Source organism: Triplophysa rosa, linkage group LG20, assembly GCF_024868665.1.
Source record: "Triplophysa rosa linkage group LG20, Trosa_1v2, whole genome shotgun sequence".
Classification (NCBI taxonomy): domain Eukaryota; kingdom Metazoa; phylum Chordata; class Actinopteri; order Cypriniformes; family Nemacheilidae; genus Triplophysa; species Triplophysa rosa.
In genome coordinates, this window is record NC_079909.1 from 12,662,041 (window position 1) to 12,684,455 (window position 22,415).

The 22,415-nt window shown below is 36.7% G+C and overlaps 1 protein-coding gene across 1 annotated transcript; it reads right to left on the reverse strand.

The window, feature by feature from the left end:
* Positions 1-34: 34 nt before the first annotated feature.
* dvl1b (dishevelled segment polarity protein 1b) lies at positions 35-17,126 on the reverse strand. The gene is made up of 15 exons (XM_057361797.1): positions 16,711-17,126; positions 14,941-15,010; positions 14,569-14,690; positions 11,344-11,450; positions 7,765-7,903; positions 7,582-7,675; positions 7,425-7,494; positions 7,201-7,340; positions 6,540-6,616; positions 6,401-6,468; positions 6,210-6,287; positions 5,992-6,126; positions 5,131-5,298; positions 4,746-4,964; positions 35-1,936 (listed from the first exon to the last, which is right to left on the reverse strand). Exons 1-15 carry the CDS (start codon positions 16,878-16,880, stop codon positions 1,416-1,418), a joined length of 2,178 nt encoding a protein of 725 aa, XP_057217780.1. The 5' UTR covers positions 16,881-17,126; the 3' UTR covers positions 35-1,415.
* Between the last annotated feature and the right edge of the window lie 5,289 nt (positions 17,127-22,415).

Below are 22,415 nucleotides of genomic sequence, written 5' to 3' on the forward strand. Positions count from 1 at the left end.
AGGGCTGGGCCCCTCCATAAATAAGAACTAAACACTCACAGAATGGATTGTTTTTATTTAAGACTGTTTCACTGACAATCGGTTGGACAAAAAAACACAACAGAGCAGAATGACCTTTAGAAAACTGCTTTCAACAGAAAACTCATACACAAACACCTACACAGAGGCCAATTTTATACATAACTACAAAAAGGCATTGCCAGGAGCTTTGTACACATCTTTTATACAATTATCTAGTTTTCATATATACAATAAAAATGAACTATATACACAACACTTTTTCCAGAATCTTCCAAAGCGAACTGTCATCTTCAGCGGACAGTATTTACGTTGTTACATACTCCACATACAGTAGGTATCCAAAATGGACAAATCACCCTTAGTTGTTATATTAAACTCCTTCACAAACTAAATTTTTCTTTGAGACACTTTAACAAGTTACCAGCACCAGAGATCACATCCTACAGCATTATCCAATGGGCACGACGCTGTAGAATTTACAGACAATATTTAAAAACATCTTAAGAAAATAAAATTCACTTCAACTTTCAACAAGAGCCAATTAGTTGCACACATAAGTGCTGGTTCTTATGTTTACCCTGATGTCCAGCAGCCCAGAGCTTTTTTGGGCTTTTTTATTTCAGAAAATAATATTTTCTAGCTAGTGCTTAATAGCCCAGGGAGATATAACATTGACATGCTACCATGTTTCAAACCAAGTAATAATTGGAAACGTGTCCAAAAATGATTTATTCTTCCTATGCTCTTTACCATCACAGACAGATTTGTAGTGCACATGAAATGTAAGCGCCATAAAATATCATTAAAATATATCAAATGAAGAGTTGTTTTAAATAAATGTATGTGAAAAGGACTAAACACAACATGAAGAAACTTTTGACTGTGTTGCTGGATATTAGAGCGCTCAGTAGCAAAGCTTTGGAATGGACTAACCTTTTTGGACCTGATTGTCTTTACTTTTTTGAATGTGTGCTACAGCAATAATATACTTTTTGAGCCATTTAAGAAGTAAAATGTGGCTGCTGGTGTGCTTTATTGCTAAAAATGGATAATACTGGTAGATCAAAAACCTGTAATGTCCCTAACATTACTCACAAACTCTTGTTTGACCGTTGTAAATGTTCTGGCATGTAGCCTTTGGTTCATTTTGTGACAGTTTGGTGCTATAATAAAAGTCATTCCCTTTTCATTATCATACTTTCAGATTTTTATGGGAAATTGTCCTTTGCACAACACTTGATTATTTTACCAAAGATTTCCATAATCGCTAAAGACTATGGCCACATGTGATGATGCTGGTGAAAACTGACCATGAATTCTTTATGGCATTGGCTTCATCTTCAAATACACCTCGAGTCAGTATGAGGTTAAACAATGAACTTCTATTTGGACGATCACATTATATCCACAAAGAACTCACAAGGATTGCCCATGGCATGCTGGAAAGACTGGCGGCTGCCGGTAAGTTCGGGTGGTATGGCCCCCAGCTCCCTTACTGGTGGAGCCCCTGGGGGTCCACTGCTGAAAGCTCCCTTAGGTGTCATTCTGGCCAGGTTGTAGGGAGGAGGAAGGCCTGGTGGTCCGTAAGAGGAAGCGTGGCTCCGTTCACTGAGTGCACAAGAGGTGTGGCTATATTTGGAAAAGGAAGCATGGCTGTAGGAAAAGGATGTGCGACTATGTTGGGAGGGGACCCGGGAATGAGCGTGACTGTGTCCGGAGTGGGCATGGCTGTGAGACGATTGTGTGTGGCTTCGGTGACTCAATTTGCTGCCAGACCGTTCACACCGCTTCCCACTTGCTAGATAGGCTGATTCGGATTCGCTGCCGCCACTACCAGTCGACTTGCGGTCTTTTTCTCTTGGCACGAGCCGCTGGCTCCTCCCAACACTGGGGTTGGAACTGCTGCTTCGACTTCCTGAAAAATATATAACATACATATACTGAAAACAACCAACAAACACATAATTACATTTTGTATACTTTCCATGCCTAAATATTTACATGATTTGAATTTTAGTTTTTTACTTCAAAAACAATGATAGAATCTAAGTCAAGTTTTCAAGCACAAGGTGGAAAATTGACACCATGAACAATGGAACTTGAATGCAAATAATCTTGAAAATGGATTCTGTTATCTTTTGATGCCCAGTCAATCTTTATCTAAATTCATCTGTCACTTGGTAGATGCTAAATTAAGCCTATGCCAACATGTACAGAATCCATAACATCATTAAACTCAAGACCGCACAAGACAAAATACACAACCCAGACTAAATACAGGTTCACATGCAACAATGACAAACATGGCTATTTTCTGTAAATTATTGGCTGTCAAAAGTATTAAACATTTTGCAACCAAACACAAAAAGACTTGTGGACTACAAAATGAAATCAGCAAGTTAATAATTCTGCAAATTGTTGGAACTGTACAGTTCACTGTAATATTACTTAATGTCAATGTTGATTTTAAGGACAACCACCTGTTCAGGAGGACTTCATTTATTTCCTCCTGCCAAAATCTTATAAAGATCGTAATAAAAACATGATAAGATGACAATTAAAAAGCTGATGAAATACAAAAGTAAACCTGGACGCCATGAAACCGAAGCCAAATAACAATGCAAAGGAAAAGATGAAGTGCTCATCCAAAACGTAAAAACTGCCCTTATAAACAAACGCCAAGTGGTAATCTAAACTTTTCCTGAATATTCTTAGTCTAACACAGTGTTTCTCAAACTTTTCTGCCATTCCCCACTTTGAAGGTATGGAAGGGTTCTGAGCGCCACCTGTCCCCAATCGCCCCAACAAAATGGTAAACTTGAGGTCCACTGTCTGCTGGTGTTGAATCTCCAGTTTTCTTTCCATTCCGTGTCACAAACTTAGCCATTGCTAATTTATTTATACGCACTACCGCCTCTCCACAATAAAGTTTTTGTTCTGCATCAATTAACATTCAGACGTGAAATCATTCTCGAATGCTACTATGCTTCCATGTGACATTTCTTCGTAGTCCGATGTTGTTTCAAGTTAGACTTACCATTAAATGTTTCAATGTTTTGAGTGTATGGTCAATAAATAAAGGAGTTAATAGACATGGGCACAAAAACGACCAAATTTCCTCCAATATGACGCGCCACACTTGTCATGTCTATATTCCCCACCAGGATATGCTGATAAATACACGAGGTGAGGCAGCAGGACAGAAACACCCAATCATGGAGGGAGGCATGACTATAAGAGAAAGAGGGGGGGGGGTGAAAGGGAAGCTGCCTTACCGGACACCCCAGCGCTGAGAAAACCTCCTCCTTCAGTCTGTCATTGCCCAGCAGAAATGACAGGAAACAACACAGTTACACAGAGGCATATGTCTGTCTGAGAACCCGTGCACCACATAACCAACTACCTGCTCATTTGAAATAAAATCTTATATAGGGTCATATAAGATATTTATTTATAGGATTGATTTATATGATATTATTATTATGTTATTATGATTGATTATTTATATGAGACAATTTATATGATATTAAATACAGATATTTCAAATATAATTTGAAATATAACGAAAGCCTGTATTTAACAAAAAAAATCACTGCAAAACTAACTGTCACGGAACATGAATATTCATTCATACATGAAAGTATTATTTTAATTAAAAATGTATTTAAATGCCCCAACAAGCCCCTAGCGACTCCTGAGAGGCTTAAGCTGTATTTTTTTTCTGTGGTGCTTGTTTTGCTACAATACTTTCGGAGGCTGAACTAAATATTTATTTTCATTATCCCTATGTATATGTAAGCTATGTATGTATATGCATATTTATATTAACCTTTTTTTTAGTTACTTATTTTCCTTTATCTTATTCCCTGTATGTGAGGTCCGAGACTGTGTTGTTTATCTGTTTTGTGTTTATAATTGAAAAATCATTTAAAATAAAATATATATATAAAAAATGTATTTAAATAACGACATGAGTAAAATAAAGAAAAATAAATATTTGCTTTAGAGAAGCAATATTCCCTAACAATACTGTCTGGTAGGCATCAACAATGCTGTCTAATCCACAGATCTCCTGCTAAAACAAACACACAAAAACACTTCACACTGAAACACATTCACTTAAAACAAACCAGCTGTTTCCCTTACCCTCATGACTACTACTGTCAAAGACATCATTCTGTCAAAAACCTGCTTGTTTTACTGCTTCATATGCTTCAGCCAGCAAACCACACAAAACATGCAAAACCTCACAAAACATGTCTTGTCACTCCAACCAATCCCAAAAGGCATAGTTGGCACAAATACTCAAAGCTTTTTTTAGTACCACAGGCCGATTTGTTTTCTTCCTGAACCGAGCAACTTATTTCTGAAAAATGCATGGCATGTTTGAAATGATGTGAAGCAGAAGTGAAGATGAGGATTGGCATGTTTGTGTATTCGAGTTCAAAACAAAGTGTGAAAAACAATGAGACAAATGCACTGTGGGTGAATCGTGAAATGAGCTGATGTGACATGTAAATGAATTTATACAATGTATTCAGAATGATAGCAATGAGGGAAAAAGAAACTGAGAGAAACCTAAAAGGGTTTATATTTATAATAACCAACAGATTATCCCACCTAGTTGAGGACAAATATATTTTAAAACTGTTTTAATCCGAGACTGCATTTCAGAACCTTTATTTGTAAATATTTTATTGTAAATTAGGTTCGAAATGACTTACCTTCATTGTGCTGGCTTCCTGCGCAACCACTGTGGAAACTATGGCAGGGGTCAATGTATCCTGGAGGAAAGCCAGGGGGCGCTGTGGAGAAGGGTGGGTACGGGAAGGGTTGGCAACCCATGGGCCATGGGTTAGTGGATGGAGGGGGGAGAGGGGCCAACGTGTCCTGCTCTGAACCACCACCACTGGAACCTTCATTTAGGTTTAGGGTAGCCATATCTGTGAAAGGATAAACTATTTAGGCTGATGATTATTGCCATATTGGTATACTGTTGGCATAGATGCACAAATACATGAATTCCATTAAAAATGTAGCAAGTACATAACTGAAGAGACACAGAAACTCGATATGTGAAACTAAATATGAAAGCAATATGTGTTGTACTTTGGCAGAGATCTCCAAAAGTGTAGTAGCACTGTTCAGAGAAGGTGATTTTGTTGACGGTGTGTCTAAGATAACCGTTCTTCAGCAAGCTGCTGGCGTATTTTCTGGCATCCCGTCTGTCTTTAAATCCTTCGACCCGTGAGTACAGCCAGTCCACTATATCACCCCCTGTAACGCACAAGATACGATCATACACACAAAAAATAAACCATGAGCCATAATTATAAATACAACTAAATCATGATCAGTGTTGGGTGTAAGTTACTAAGTAATTTAATTACTTTTCCCTTGAAAAAGTAAAGTAAGGGATTACTCTTATTTTTTCTGTAATTTAATTACAGTTACTTTTGATGTAATTAAACTAAATACTTTGTGTAATATATGTGTGTGCAATAGTGGAATTGACATCAAAATTCAAAGTCTAACTTTAAAATCTGTGCTTTAATGTATAATTCTCACATTTGTAATACTTTGGTCAGTAAATAAGAGTACTTTATGTAGTTTAATATTATTCATTTAAATGAATTAAAAGAGCCCTTTCATGCCTATCCTTGAATCACTTAACTAATCAAGGTTGATATAGGACATAGAAAGTAATTAGTAACTAGTAATAAGTAACTAAATACTTTTTGGAGAGAGTAATTTGTACAGTAATCTAATTACACTATTGAGTATGTAATTAGTAACTAGTAATTAATTACTTTTTCAGAGTAACTTACCCAACACTGATCATGATTAGCTAGAATATCTTGCCCATTCATATTTTAATCATGAAAAGGCAGTTGTATCACATCATCAGCAGTAACGACAAGACTTAATGAAGAAACCTAAAGATGGAAGAAACGCAAAGAAACATCTCACCTATAACAGCATTAGCAATAGTAATCTTCAGCCACATTCTGTCCCGTATTTCAAGCCCTGAGTCTGGGAGCTGCATCACCTTGACAATGGTGGCCATGTCTGTCTTTCCAACTGTGAGAGGGAGATCATCAAACTCTGTGCGGAGCACAGAGACAACATGATGGTTAGGGTCATGCATTGAAACAAAGTTAATGCTGTTTATCATACGAGGACTGTACCATTTTGTGGGTAAGACCCTGTAAGTGCAGTAGTGTGAGAAATCCAAGCTGCTGGATCAATGGGTCTAACCGGTTCAGCTTTGAGGAAAACACGGCAACAAAATCCAAATAAATAGAAATAATATTGCTGTGCTTGGATTGTATTTGTATATACAGTATAATATAGGATCTGTGTGCGTGTCTGTACTGACCTCTGGGTATTGTAAAGTAGCTGCGAGGGGAAGGGTCCCAACATTTGGCCACGGTGAGACAGATAGGGCTATTGAAGACAAGCACTTTGATGAGCTAAAATTTGTCCAAACCAGACATTTTTCTCGTGTTCATTCTTACCCGTTCTTTGAGACGATCTCTCTGAGGATCCTAACAGCATCATCATTGCTCATGTTTTCAAAGTTCACGTCATTTACCTGCAAATCGAGATTTGCCACCATTAACATCCATGCAAACTCTTTCACTCACGCAAACCATCAGACCTAAATATCCCTTACAAGCCCCTGCGAGATATTTACACATATCGAACAGTAAAGAAATTCTACAATTTATGCTAAAGATCCAAAGGGGGGTGAACACTGAAATACAGAAATATAAATAACCAGCCCGAGTTAAAAGACTTATGGTAATATTCAGATTATCAGTCTGCCACACTATGTTACCCCCCTGTAAAGAATCAGTCAAATCCACCTCCATTACTGTAATCTGCCACTCCATCAGGATTAGTCGCTGCTGGAGGCGTTTGGCAGCAGTGCCTGGATCTCGAAACCATCACTACGAGTCGGAGGCCAGAATTCATTCTTAAATAATGTAAACACAAGCTTAAGCTACCAATGTGTATTAAAGAGATGTAGAAACCGCAAAGGAGACATCACCGGTAAGGCCAATTTTGCGTTAAGAACAAGCAAAAGATCGTGTCTCTTTTAACACCTCCATCAAATTGTGCCACTTCGTCATAAATATTAGAACAAATGAAAGAGCTTTAAAAAGATCAACTGACCTGCAGCAGCATATCTCCTGGCTCTATCCTTCCATCTGCTGCCACAGCTCCTCCCTTCATGATAGAACCGATGTAGATGCCACCATCTCCTCGATCATTACTCTGGCCCACTATACTGATGCCAAGAAAGTTATATTTCTCTGAGGAAGAGGACAAGGAAATGAGGAATTGTGATGTACTTTGTGTTAATACAGTACGTGGTGTCTGTGGCGGGTTGATCTTACCCATGTGGAGTGTCACCGTGAGGATGTTGAGGCTCATGGTTGAATCTGTGATACTGCTGAAGGACGAGGACTGTGAGAGCAAAAGTGATGGAGTTACAAATGGCACATAGAAACTGCACACAAACAGAACTGCCGCATACAAATGTGCAAGTCTCACCCGGTCGACTTTGGCCACTTTGTGTCGCCGGCGCCTGCGTTTGTGTCTCTTCATTAACTGAAACGAAGAGCTCTGCCCTGTAGAACTGCTCAGTCTGGGAGGGACGATGTACCAACATTTAACAAAGTGTGTTATTTTAAAAGTTATTTGACATGCGTAGTATGTCAATCCTTGAACGCTGACCTGCTGGCATTCTCATCCTCCTCGCTGTCAATGAAAGTGCTTGACTCCAGCTCGCTGCTCATCATAGAAACGCTGTCACAACCCAGGCGTGTATCCCTCGCCGCCCGTTCACCTTTAGAGTGACCGTTCACACGCGGGACTGAAGGTGAAAACCAAGCAAACAGCACGGCTTGTCAACACCGTTTACATTTTCAACCAAAGAATTTCCAAATATGTGGATAAATTCATGGCTTGATCACACCTGGAGTGACAAACAGGTCTACTTTGTGTAAGTGCTATGTTAGAAAACACATACATTGCTTTGGGCGGGGCTGTGCCTCAGGGTGACAGCGGATTGGTTGGAAGGCTTTGATGAAGCGTCCGCATCTCAAAGAGCCGGGCTTTGTGTACTGCCTCTTGTGGAAGCCGAAACACTCCAGGAGAGCTGGGCTCGCCATACTTCTTTCACCAGGCTGATATGGCTCTCTCATACTTTGTCTATTGGATATACTCATGTATGTGCCAATGTCATGACTTGTATTTTTATATATAGAACATGCTCCAGTTTCCAGTAAATCGCTACAGGTTTGATTGATAAAAAACTAAAAGTAAAATATTTGATATGGGGTGAAAGAATGAGAGAAAGAGAGGTGGAAATTACAAAAGACAGAGTATTGTAGAAAAAAGACCAATACAGAAATTCAAATTCTGTCATCATTTCCACACCTTCATGTCATTCTAAATCTGTATAATTTATTTTAAAAAATATTTAAAAAACGTTGGTAACCCAGAGAACAATGGCCCTTCCACTGTATGAACAGAACACAAAACCAGACATTTATCAAAATATCTTATTTCGTATTCCACAGAAGTGTCATGTGGGTCAATGATGTATAATGACCACTTGGTCACACCATGTGGTGTGAAGAATATTATCAATAATTAATTCTATTAAATTAAAAATAAAATATATCTATTTTTTGTGCCTGAAATATGAATATCTGTTACAGTATGCTTAAGTGAATGGTATTTTTAAAACATTTATATTAGTATGCGATTTTCAGGAAAAATAAGTTTGTTATTTTGTTAATTTAAGAAGACAAAATTATTAAACAAAAATATGAGATGATTACTTACCAAAGCTCAAAGAAATGAAAATACTTTGTTTCTAAACACTTGAAATACTAAAGATGTTAAGCATGTCAAGGAAATGAATTAATTGTAAAATAAATCAAGGTCGCACCACGTGACATTTTTTAAGGCTATGGCCAATTCATAGATGAAAAACACTAAAATCACTGTTAATCTGCATTTATGTGTACACCACATTCTTAATGTTTGAAAAACTACAATAGATATTATCTTTGAAACTGGTATGACGGAAATCCTTATAGCTGTCATTGACCCATATGCATGTTTTGTATAAATAAATAAATGATGACATAATTTGTTCTTGGCTGAACTATGCCTTTAATAAATTCTGCACAGGCTACATCATAACAAAATGTAGCAATATAGCTTAATGTACATGCACCAGACAATCCATAACAGACCCATTTTTGACTTCCAGCAATAGAAACGGAGTACACAATACATCACCCACTGTATATGTTACAGCAGCCAATTTACACTATAGCCTAAAGATATATCACATGTTTAGAAGGATAATAGAACAACACATCATTCGACTGAGGTGTAAAAGCCATGTTCGGTTATCATATTAAATGTTTTCTTTATCGTATCAAACTACGCTATATATTTGAAAAAGCAATAAATACGAAACTGTAAAGAAATGGACTGATTTTGAGGTACAGCCGTGGTAAATTAGTTTTACAGTTAAACATAGCTGTCCTTTCACAAGGAGAACTGTGAAATGAAATTTCTCATACAGCTCAACACAATTTCTAATTGAAAATATCCTGTAAACCTTTAGAATAAAATTGTATTTGTAGTAAATGCCTTACTTAATACTTATTTGTATTAAATGCTTACTGTTGGCGCACAAAGCCCCAAATACACGCCAATGACAAATAACTATCTGCCAAATGAAAATGACGGCAGCGCCACAAAACAACGACAAAGAAAAACATAGGCTACACGAACACTAGAGTATTTATATAAAAGAAAACGGTGATGTAAATTCACCTTACCTTAGAAAACGTGAGAAGAACATGAGCTCTTCTGCGGTGCGCACACATAAACTACTACACAGAGAACTGGATCCCCCACGGGAGCGCGCAACGTGGATTTATCACCCGCCCCTTCTGTTCGCGCTCTCGCCAGTCACCCGTTGCCATTCATCACCACCGCTGCGCGTGAAAAATGAGCACGCGACTCCTGATTTTTGCATTTGCGGCTTGCGCGAGACACCCAGACAACAATCATCATTTGCATAATAATTTACACGCAACATTTGCCAGCAGCTAGATAATGGATACGGCCTGTTTACAAATGTTCCGCGAGATGACAAAGACTTTCAAAGGACCTTTTTAGAACAGAGAGGTTTTGCAGTATACGTAAATAGTCTGTATTAAAATTTTAATCTTTGTTTATATTTGTAACCCAGACTAGTATCTATTCATTGTTGTTATCCCAGAGGAACTGTGCCTTGTACAGTATAACTAATATTTGTGTCTTCTTTCTGTCCTATTATTAGTTAAGTCAGAGTGCTGCACCGTCACTGACAGCATTGTTTCCAGACTGCCCACATAATTAAAGCACAACTGATTAATGATCAGCAGGAACTAATGGGCCAACAGAGGAGAGCCTGCGCTACTGCCAAAAACACACGGATAAATTACTGAGAGTTACAGGAGTGTGCTTGTTAGGAGAGGACTATAGAGTACGAGGCAGAGAGAGGAAGGTTGAGTAAATCTCCAGTGTGAACATCTGTTTTTGTAAATAAATAAACTGTAAAATATGGATGGGGTTGTGCAGTTATGTATGGTACCAGCAAATAGCCTAATGAAGTCCAGATGAAATAGAGACATATTTAATGAGAAAGCATGGTTAATATTTTTTTAAAATGTACTTTTTTATTTTATCTGTGTGGTTTTAAAGTCTTTTGAGTCTAATCTAAATGAAGACCTTGCATAGAGATGGACTGAATGGCTTTGAGACTTTTTCTCTGAACAGAATAAGGGTCAGACTGAAAAGATGTACAGCAAAGAGATAGAAATTCTGGTCACACAGTTTTCAATCTGCAGTCTCAATTTACTCTGAAAATCAGTGGGATCTTAGGGCCAAACCAGAAATGCAAACACGCACAAATATGCATATAAATAAAGATGTACACACAAATATGACCGCACACAGAAACTAGAAAAAACTGTGAAGCAAATGAAACAAAAGCGCATTGACTTTACTTAGGTCTCGTAAAATTAAACTATATTTAGCAAACTAATTAGAAAATAGACTGGATGTAATTAAAGACTAAACATATATTTGTCACACTCAGGGTGGGATCAAGCCACAGTTATCCACATATCCAGTTTGTGTAGCAAAGCAAAGTGTTTTGAAATTGCTTGTAAAAAAAGTGAAATTCAGAAAATAGGGATTTAGAAATCTTTTGGTACACTTCTTGGAATTAGAAACACTCACATTCAACCCTCCTCCGTCTTGTTCTTTCACGCTCTCGGCGGTGTCTGAGAACAGACTCACTTCCTGTCTCAGTGTCCAGCCCATCTCTGCTGTTCACTGCATTAGCACTGTGTGTGACATAAGCAGACGCAGTGTCAGTCTATACATATGTTATATATAGTTCAGTTGCAGCTATAGAGGTCAACTAGCAACATCTAACGTGACTGTGAACACATCACATATGTGTGTATAAAATACACATGTAAGCAATTTAACACACCTGAGATATTTTTGCTTTTATTACAGAGGACAGAAAGAGAGCAAGAGGAGGGATAAAATAGTAAATAATGATGCACGGAGATGTTGTATCACAGAAGATCGAAGTACATAGATTTTGAAGTACACCCTTGGGAAAGGCATAGTGTGTGTGTGTGTGTGTGTGTGTATGTGTGAGAGAGAGAGAGAGAGAGAGAGATGTATGTGTCATCTGCAGAAACCTGAGCAAGGTGAGAAATGAATTACACCTTCCCTTAGAAATTTTACAATCCCACAAGAAACCGACTCTGTTCCTTACAAACCCTAATCTCACAAAACAGCCTATTTCCTTAAAAACCTCCATGTATCATCAACCATGAATGTGATCACCTTGGGACCATATCATATAAGATTGACAGCAGACCAAACAGAATTCGCATAAATATAAAAGACAAAACTATAATCAAGCTCAAAATATGCTTTTGCTATTTTTGAATACAAATTTGTTTCTACAATGAAACATGTAATACTTGTAATAAGAATTTTGCAAATTAACGTAACCGACTGATAAAAAAGCATATTACAATGTATTATTATTATAACCAAACATCTGTTTATAAAACATCTTGTTATCCATTTGAAATGCACAGATACAATACTGAATCTTATGCAAAGCATTGAAGCTAGTATGATCATGATCAGTTACGCCAATGTAAGAAAGAACATGCCAAAATTACATAATCCAATAATCTTGTGCTTTAGGCCATGTTCACACTTGACTTCTTTTTGAATCTGCTAGCGTCTGTTTTACATTATAATCCTATGGAGTAAACCGCGTTTTCAAAAAAAGTCCTGAGAGCTATTTTAAGCGCCAGCGTCTTATTCTGCAGCTTTGAGCGTCTTTTTAGGTTGAAAAAAGTTAAACTTAAAAAAACCTCCCTACGTCAAGCACTAGAGCTGCACGATTAACCGTTAAAAGACCGTCGATTCAAACACCCACGCGATCTCATTAATGAAAATCAACGATTCTCGTGTCTAATTTACCTCGGACTAAAATAATAACGCTTCAATATGTGCTGGTGCTGCCGCAGAAGCAGAGATAGCATTATTATCATAAGGTATGTAACGACGTCACAAACAGTCTTTTCAACCGCACACTATCATTATTTGTGTCCAATGATCACAGAAGTATTGGGATTAAAGCAGAGAGTTGCCAACTCACACGCATGAGACGCGTTTACAAACTCTTATGCTGCCCAGATTAATCTCACACCAAACAACAGACCAACATATAAAGTAAATACAGCCTGACAACAAAACTGCTCTTATGAGTGTCTTTCTTACATTGTTCTGAATATGCTTCACATCTTAACTAGACAGGTTTGAAACGAAACTATCGATTGCAGACAGTTTGTAGCGCTGACAAATCCGAGTGCGCGTTTATATCCGTCATTGCGGTAAAACACGTCATCAGAGTGTGTGGCTCTTATCACTGTATTTACGCTAATAAAAAAAAGTTGCGCTATTAGAGCTTTTCATCAAGTTGCCAAAGTTATTTTAAACTGTTTACAGGTGAGAATACTGCGTTGTTTTGTTTATCAGTAGTGTCTTTCTTTAGACCCCTTCAAGCAGTCTGTAGATATCAGGCAAGACATTTAATTGCAAGTGTCACTTTATGATTTTTTTTTACTGAGAAATATTTCATATACACGTTAATTCAATGCATTAATACTTTTTAGGAAGTTAAACTTTTGCATTTAAAGTAAAAAAACACTTTAGTTTACTTATGGAATTTGTGGTTAAAAATTTCTCACTATAACTACTGTAGGTTAACCATAAAATTATTACATAATTAGGTATTACATACCTAAATAAACATTTTTTTGTCAGAACCTCTAGTAAATTATGTATTACTTTTAGTCATCATTCAGAATCGTAAAAGAATCGCAATCTCTATTTGAAACAAAAGAATCGGGATTCTCAATTTATCCAGAATCGTGCAGCTCTCTATCAAGCACCTTTTTCACAGCTAACCAATGACAGAGACCTGTTGTTTCCATAACAACATGCGAGGAACGTGATCGGTCGAGAAGGCTCAAAGTTCGAAAAAATAAAATGGCGGCCAAAACTCCGGTTGGAGCACAGTTTTGTATAAATGTAAGTTTAATTTTCACTTTCAATAACTTCTGATTTCTATCGATTTTCAGCGAGAAATTTGTATTGTAGTTTTTAAATATGTGATTGGTTATTTCAAAGACGCTCTCTGTTTATAATTAAAATAGAATTCCGTTACGTTGCCTATGAAGCCTGTCTCTCTAGCTGCCTTCGTGCACAAATGCTATCTTTGAACATTGCCGGCTGATATTTGTAACCACAAATATGCTTTTTACTAAAAAAGCGCCAGTCAACTTTTTCTTGTCAAAAAAGTCAAGTGTGAACACGACCTTACTGTGCAGTGGAAAAATCTGTCAACAAGAGGGCAGAAATATACCAGTAACAGCTTAAGTGTGTACGCCTGCACTACAGTTTCATCATCATCAATAATAAAGTCAAGAGTTGCAGAAATCTAGTTCTGCCCGCATATTCATATTATACCTTTTAATTGTCTATTTTGCACATTTGTTCTGGTACAAGTATAACTTGCTTATAGGTGTGCATTGTAATTCATTATCAGTAAGTAGCTTTAAATGAAATCCTCAGCTTAATGGAACATAAATTAATGTTAATACTTTTTTGCCTAGTACAACCAGTTAAGCCAGAACACATTGCTTTGCAATTGCTAGGTAGTAACATGCTGGCTCAAGTCAAGACAGCCCACTTCAAGTCTATTCTGATGCCTACTGTAGCCCACTGGCTCTCTTCTTAAAGGTAAATGATTTTATTTCTCATTCCAACATTCTTCTCACCCAATGTGAGGTTTGTTCAAATGTCTTAAGTATGAGCAAAACAGTCAAATACGGATCCTTGCTGGCCATCCAGTGGCATACTCACTGAAATGAGGGGGGCCTTGAGTCTCCGATGCCTCCCGTCCTCTCCAGCGGTGGGGGCAGTTCAGTATGACTGTCTGTGCACACTGACATCTCATCTGTGTGAGAACTCTCAGCCAATACAAGCTGTAAACACACAATAATGAATAAGGAGTACATTTAAGACCTCAGAACATGAGGGTGAAGTAGTTCTACAATATCACAACAGTAAAAACAAAACTGTTTATATAAACCAAAGTACGTAATTTTACAGAGACTGTCTAACTGTAAAGCACTTTTACATTTACCCTTGAATGCATGACATATGAATGCATGACTGCCTGCCTCCTCTACTCTGATTCGGATGTTATATAAGTTAGATGTTATCACAGCTCACCCATGACACCACTCTCCCATTGAAACAAGGCAATTTGGCATTATCATCTGAGACTTCCTCTTTGACAACCCTGCAGAGATAGAAAAAATAAGGACATGTATTATTAATTGGATAGTAAGACACGTTAAATAAGAAACAGACCTGGTGCAGTACTCCCAGTGTATATAATGTGATATCACGTGTCAATTAATTCCTACATAATCATATCTCTTATCTTCATCCCCTCTGGACAGGTGTACATAGCATCTGTAAATATGTATATTGACGAACAAATTTCTTATGAATAATTACATTTTTAATAATTAACTTTTTATTATGTGCTGGATTATTATTTGCTGGATGTCTGCACTGTAAGCTTGAAGTACCATAAACTAACAACAAAGCTTTTTTTCTGTTTCTGAGACATTGATACCTGATTTTAACACTCTTTTCGAGATGAATTTCTTAGATATATCTTGAATACTCATCGCATTACAGGCACACAAACTTTAAAAACAAAAGAACCCCAAAAAAGATGTTCACATTTTTCTGTCACCAGTCTTCACAAAACTGTCACCGTCATCAAAATCAAAGTTTTTAGCCAGGATGTTCTTTACTTCGTCTTTTTACTGAAGAAACGGCCTCCAGCATATTGAATGTCCTAAGGATGAGTAAGTTAACAGTAACTTTTCAGTTTACAATGACCTAAACGAAGTTTAATTTTATAAAGAAAAAATGCAAGCCTGCTACATCTAAAGGGCAAATATTATTCTGCATTCATCTACAGCCAAAAAGACTGAACCCAAAAGAAAAATACAAATACACTAAAATTACATTATCTATTGCCATTTTTAATAAGATGTACTGAATAGGACAGCTCAGTGTGCAATATTGATCCTAATTCAGCACAAAAATAAAGTATAAATAATTCATTTTGCTTTGCACATTTTCAAACGACAAAATCAAACACCTAATATTCATTAAATGCTTTAGAAAAAGACCCAAAAAAACTTTGCTTACAGTATATTTTCATGTGAAATACTATACAAAAGATTAATGTACTTAACCTTAAAAAAGTCTAAAATAACATTAATTTTTTTAGAAAATGTTAAGAATACCTTTCTGCAAAAGGTACAGAAAGAAACTGACTTGGCAGAGTATGCTAATAAGAAAATTTCTGAATTCTGTACAAATAGTCCTCTGATTTAAATAGACAGATGGAGCTCTTGAAGCATCTAGTGAGTAAAACAGCACAACAGTCTTCAGCTACACGATATGTATGACTAGTCTACTTCTGACAACACTTGTTTCAGTGCAATTCAATGAAATGTTTACCAGACTGTTGTTGCCTCTTTTAAGGAGCATCATAAGGCAGCCATGTATCAACACTGTTGATGCTTGTAATGCCTAACACTGTAGCTCAGTCATTAATGGCTGTCATTGCTGGTATATTCGTGCTTCCCTTGATACTAAGGGCCAAACTTCGGTTGCCATGCAAACAAAACAAGCACGCACTCAAAATGCAAATCAACAACAGAGCGACGTACAGTGTGTGTGGTATATTTAAGAGGCAGGTGCATTTCTGGCCGCTGTATTCTGATGCTGATCCCACAAAGGAGATGATATAGACATCACCAATGACAGAGGCAGGTGCCAATGATGACAAATCCCCACTGCCGAGATGACAGCTTACTTACAGGATCCAAAGCAAAGGCTTGTAGATTACTACGTCTTCCCTTAAATTACGTAATGGCAACGCGTGAGATTATTCCATCTTTAAAGCAGACTTACCCAAAATCCTGATCCATAGATTTAAAGAAGAATTTGTAGCTGTTGACCGGCCGGTTGCTGAGGACATTTTTAAAATCCGCCAAAGTTACCTTGTCTGGAGCCACTGACAGTTTCACCAAATACGGAGTTTCCTCCTCGTCTATATGGTAAATGATTTTAGTCTCCGCCATGAGAATATGTTGAGAACAATTGCCGGAGAACAGCGCGTGTTCCTGACAAACGCGTGACCGCAATAAATAATATTGAAATAACAGATGCTATATTAAAAAAATCGTGTAATCATGATAAAAGATGTGAATTAACTGCCGTCCTAACGCTAAGGATAAGAACACTGCCATTATGGAGGCCTGATAGATTTGTCTATCGCAGGCCACTATGCGGAGATTTTGCTGCCTGTGTAACAGAAACAGGAAGGAAAGGTTCATATCCTTGAGAGAATCAGCCTTAAATTTCCAAGCCATTTCCCTGCGTAGTGCTGCCATCATGTGGCAGAAAGAAGTTATGTTAAAGGACAAAGTAGGTCGGAGAAAGGGTCTGTGGAATAATCAAATAATCGGATGGCACACACGGACCCCTGCCTCCTCCACTTAATTTATCACCAGACATTCAGAGAAAAATAGGGACTTTCATTTTTCCATCCTGTTAGATTTCTATTCTTTGGAATCCTGTTTACTTGCAACTGTGTAAAAATAAGTCAATTATAAAGTGTAAGTGCCTAAGCTTGATAAGAGCTTATTTCCTAAAATACGGTATCCACTAATGGACATAGTGTTGACAGAAACACATAGAAATACATTTCCTTTTGAAAGTTATAGTGTAGGCCTAACATATACTGAATGATCCACCTATGACCCTATGACGCAATCAGTGGTGTTTGCATGGAAAAGTGCGCATGCATTTGTGTAAGTAAAAAGTATTTAAATAAGATAAATGTAGGTTTGAGAAGGGATACGTAAATGTATTTGAATGAGACGTTTAGTGATTCTGTTGGTGTATGTACAGCTAATCTGTTATTTGCAATGGACATGTACTACTGTCAGTGTTAATTTTGACAGCAAATTTTGATTTAGTTTTAGTCATAGTCTTTTGACGAAAATGCAATTTAGTTTTAGTCACATTTTAGTCAACCCCATCATTGTAGTTTTAGTCGACGAAATATGATAAACATTTTAGTCGAATAAATATACATTATATTTAGTCTACTAAAATCTAAATGGTTTAAATCATTTACTTGGTGTAATTAAATGTTCCATACAAAGATTCAACTGTTTTGACATAATTTACTTCACCTTAGAATGAAGTTAAACCAGGTCATTACCTTTATTTTTCAGAAAAGTTCAGTAACTAGATTTGCATTGTTGGAACACAGAATATTAGACCATGAACGACATGTTCCAGTTCATTCAATCCCATTTGACTCAATTGACTCGTTAAGTAGGGCGTATTCATTCAGTTCATTCAACCAATGAAACGCTCTGACAGGGCTCATACTCAAAGGCTATTGGCTCATGGCATGCCTCTTTGAAGTAAGCGCTGCACTGTCTCTGCTTGAGACAGCAATGAATGAGAAATAGCTTTCAAAAAGACATATTATATAAATTGTATTACATTTCTTTAATCATGCAAACATGTTACATACTTGGTTCGAATGTACAGTTTGACTCACTTCATCACTTCTATAATCAGTAGAGGACAGCGCTGGTTTCTTTTTGCTGACTTTATGTTGCATTTCACGTTATGCAGCAGCTCGTGTTAAGTTAACATAGGCATATAAAAACCTTTGTGCTGCCTTCGTAATGTGTTTCGGGGTGACTCGCCTGCAGTCGCGCTTCAAGTTTGCGGTGTTTTACTGGCGATCGTGAAGGAAAATAAGACGCTTTGTAAACCGCGTGGAGACACAGAATATATGTGTGTGCTTCCCCTTCTCCCAGAGACTTCTCTCTACCGTTTATATGAGATAAGCACATGCGCGCAAACTGATGTCCGCCAGGTGGAACAAGAATATTTTCGTCTCGTTTTTTAATTAGTTGACGAAAATGTCAGTATATTTTTATTACAGTTTTCGTTATCATGCATTCATTTTTATTTAGTTATTGTCTCGTTTTCCTCAGTAAAAACATGTCGTTAACGAATACTTTTCGTCGTAGTTTTCGTCAACGAAATTGACTACTGTCAGTGGAATGTGTCTAACCTTATGTAACGTTACAATGATCTTTAATCAGAAGTCTCTTGCTTGTGTGTGTTCAGAAATTCAGAAGTTGTGTGTGTGTTCAGAAGTTGAACTTTGCAGTCAGATAGTATTGTAACATTTATGACTTTGAAAATAAGATTTGCCAAATATTGTTTTATGCTTGTTGAAAAAGTGTTTATAATTCTCAAATATTTGCAAAGGCAAAGCAAGATAACAGTATTGACAGCGAGATTATATTTATTTATCATGTGTTTAATTCAATGTTCTCAACATAACAGAAGCCATAAGTTAAGTGAATAGTAAAATGCATATACAGTATGTTTTCATTACAGTAGCCTACATTAAAAAGCATTAAGTCTTCTTAAAATTATTTCTTTAATATTTATCAACTACTTCTAAATTCTTGTGCTATCTGTAAAGAAAATGATGGCAATTATTCCAAAACATTTTGACATGAAGTAAATTAGAATGAGTAGATGGGATAGAGAACAGATGATTCTGCCATCGAGTGAAAATACATTTGTTGCAGAAATTTGTTGCAGACACTAACACAGATGTCCTGATTGCAGCCATGAAAGCAAGCAAATTGCAAGAATAATCACATAAACAGTTGGTAAATACTCTGCCTAAATTACTTTCAAAGAAAAATGGGATGTTTTAATTTTTTTCCATCCTATTCGGTTTTATGCTGTTGGCTGTTATGCAATAATAAAATAACATTGATGGAAATATTCAATTACAGTGTGTTTAACATAATGCATTATAAGAACAATCCATCTGTGACACCCACCAATGTGCATCTGACACAATGAATTTACATGTGATGTATTTGAATGAAAGGATAAATCTATGTATGAAAAATGAAAATGTATTTGAATGGTACGGTTCAGTGTGGATGTTGATGTGTGTTTAACTAATCTGTATTTTGCAATGGGAATTCAGTCCCATAAGAAAACAAAGCCTTGTGATAAATCATTGAGTAAACAACATAATAACATATACGGTGTAGAATGTAACCTTATGCAACTTGTGATTTTATGACATTAAATCATACATCTACAATCCCAATTCTTGTTTCTAGAAATTAGCAAACTAGTCTTTTATGAAAATAGTATACTGATTCAATAAAATAGACAATTCTGTTTTATTGATTTTTTCCAACAAAAAAAAACATAAACCAAACAATCACATCAATTTAAATTATAATCTTGTACATAAGGACAAATGTTACAAGCCCCCCCCCCAAAAAAGAAATAATAATAATAATAATATGGGTAAGGGGGGATTGAATCAATTTATTGATTCAATAAAATAAATAAAATGTTCATTCCATTTGCCATATTTCCCATTGGTATTTTGGTTTCCTGTTTCCTGTGCCATTTTTGTGGTCCTTTTTTAGTTCCATTGTGGATTGTTCCTCTACAATATAGAAATACAAACAGGTGGTCAGTATATCATGTCTATCACAGGCAAATATGAGGAGGTTTTGCTCTCCGTGTAACTGAAATAAGAAGGGTTCATATCATCCTAATGTACATAGAAATAATGATAACACAAAGGGGCGGATTCCCGGACAGGGCTTAAACCTAGTCCCAGACTAACTTTGTCTCAAGATGTAATGTTTTGTTGTAAATTATGTTTTTAAACATGATTTAAATATCCTAATTTAACAAAGGCCTAGTCCTGGTTTAAGATAATCCCTGTCCGGGAAACTGCCCCAAAGAGTTCTACAACATCTAATAGCAATGAACCCCCTGTGACCCTCTACCAATTCAGGCATGTGTACCTGACCAAATGAACAGTGTTTACCTGAGAAAAGGGGACATGTATTTGTGTAAATATTTGAATGCGTAGATAAATGTTTGTGGGTTTGAGAAATGTATTTGAATGAGGCGGTTCGGTGAGGCTGTTGATGTCTATACAGCGAATCTATTATTTGCAATGGAAATGTAATGCTGTCAGAAGACAAAATACATAGTGTAATGATTCTAACCTTATGTAACCTTGCAATATAAAAAAATATAAATCACAAAATGTTTTAGATTAAGAATAGACTATAATCAGAATCAGAATCAGAATCAGAATCAGAAGAGCTTTATTGCCAAGTGTGCTTGCACACACAAGGAATTTTCTTTGGTGTTGGAAGCTTCTAGTACAGACATTCAACACAATGACAATACAATATAATACGATTTACAGTCTAAAAGATTCTAAATTGTGCATATATAAAATAAAGACTATTTTACAGAAAATGGGGGATAATAACATATAAGAGACATTGTACAGGGTAGTATATAGTAGAATAAACATATTAACAGATTGTATGTACACTTGTGCAAATGGATAATTTAGTAAGTAGAGGTAGTGTTATATACATGTATACATAAGATGTAGATATAATAAGGCACTATAGTGCACACTATAGGAGTAGTGGAAGTGGAATATTGCTCTTAAGGAGCAGTTATCTGTTTAGGAGGGAGATTGCCTGGGGGAAGAAGCTGCTTCTGTGTCTGGAAGTCCTGGTGTTTGGTGCTCTAAAGCGCCGGCCAGAGGGCAGCAGATCAAAGAGTTTGTGTGCTGGGTGTGTGGAGTCAATGATGATTTTTTCTTGCCCTGTTTTTCACTCTGGAATCGTACAGGTAATAGTCTAAACAGCATGATTAGACGTTTTTAATATTTATATGTAATGGTTTAAACCAGCAAAGAGTAAAAAGTGAAATGCATATTATGTTTTTAAAAAGTATTCAAAAATGTCTTGCGTAATTGCAACATCAACTCCTACAGGGGACACTAATGCACCAGTCACCACTTCAGATATCTAGTGGACATTTGAGAATATATTTGTGTTAAAAATCTTCTTTTTATGCCTAAAGAACAATGCAACACACATTAAATTAATCCTGACTGAGGTTGTCATAATTCATGAATTGTTCTTATTAATAAAGAATTTCACAGACCACTTCTGAAAATGTAAACAATGCTGGTCCAGAAGAACTTCCAGTTTAAGTTTTTTTAATTACTGCAAAAAACAAACAATACATTTACATTTAGTCATTTAGCAGACACTTTTATCCAAAGCGACTTACAGAGAGTTCAAGTAATAAGCATTGTGTCATACAGGAGCAATAATACAATATGTGCTAATACAAAGTTACAAGCTAGACCAATATCTGTTAAGAGAAAGAGAGAGGGGTTTTTTTTCTCTCATTTGTCTGTCAAGTATTCACAGAAGAGATGGTTTTAAGTAGTTTTTTGAATGTTGTGAGAGATGTGGTTGACCGGAGCGAGTTAGGAAGAATGTTCCACCAGGAAGGAGTTGTGAGAATGAGCGGGAAAGCTCGATTTACTGCCCTTATGAGAAGGCAATACAAGACTTTTTTTTTGTCTGAACACAGGGTTCCTGATGGGGCTGAAAACAGGGTTCTTGATGGGGTGTAGGAGGGTGTGAAAGTATGCCGGTGCAGATCCAGTGATCCAGAGATCCAGAGGGCGTGCTGCTGCGTTCTGAACCAGC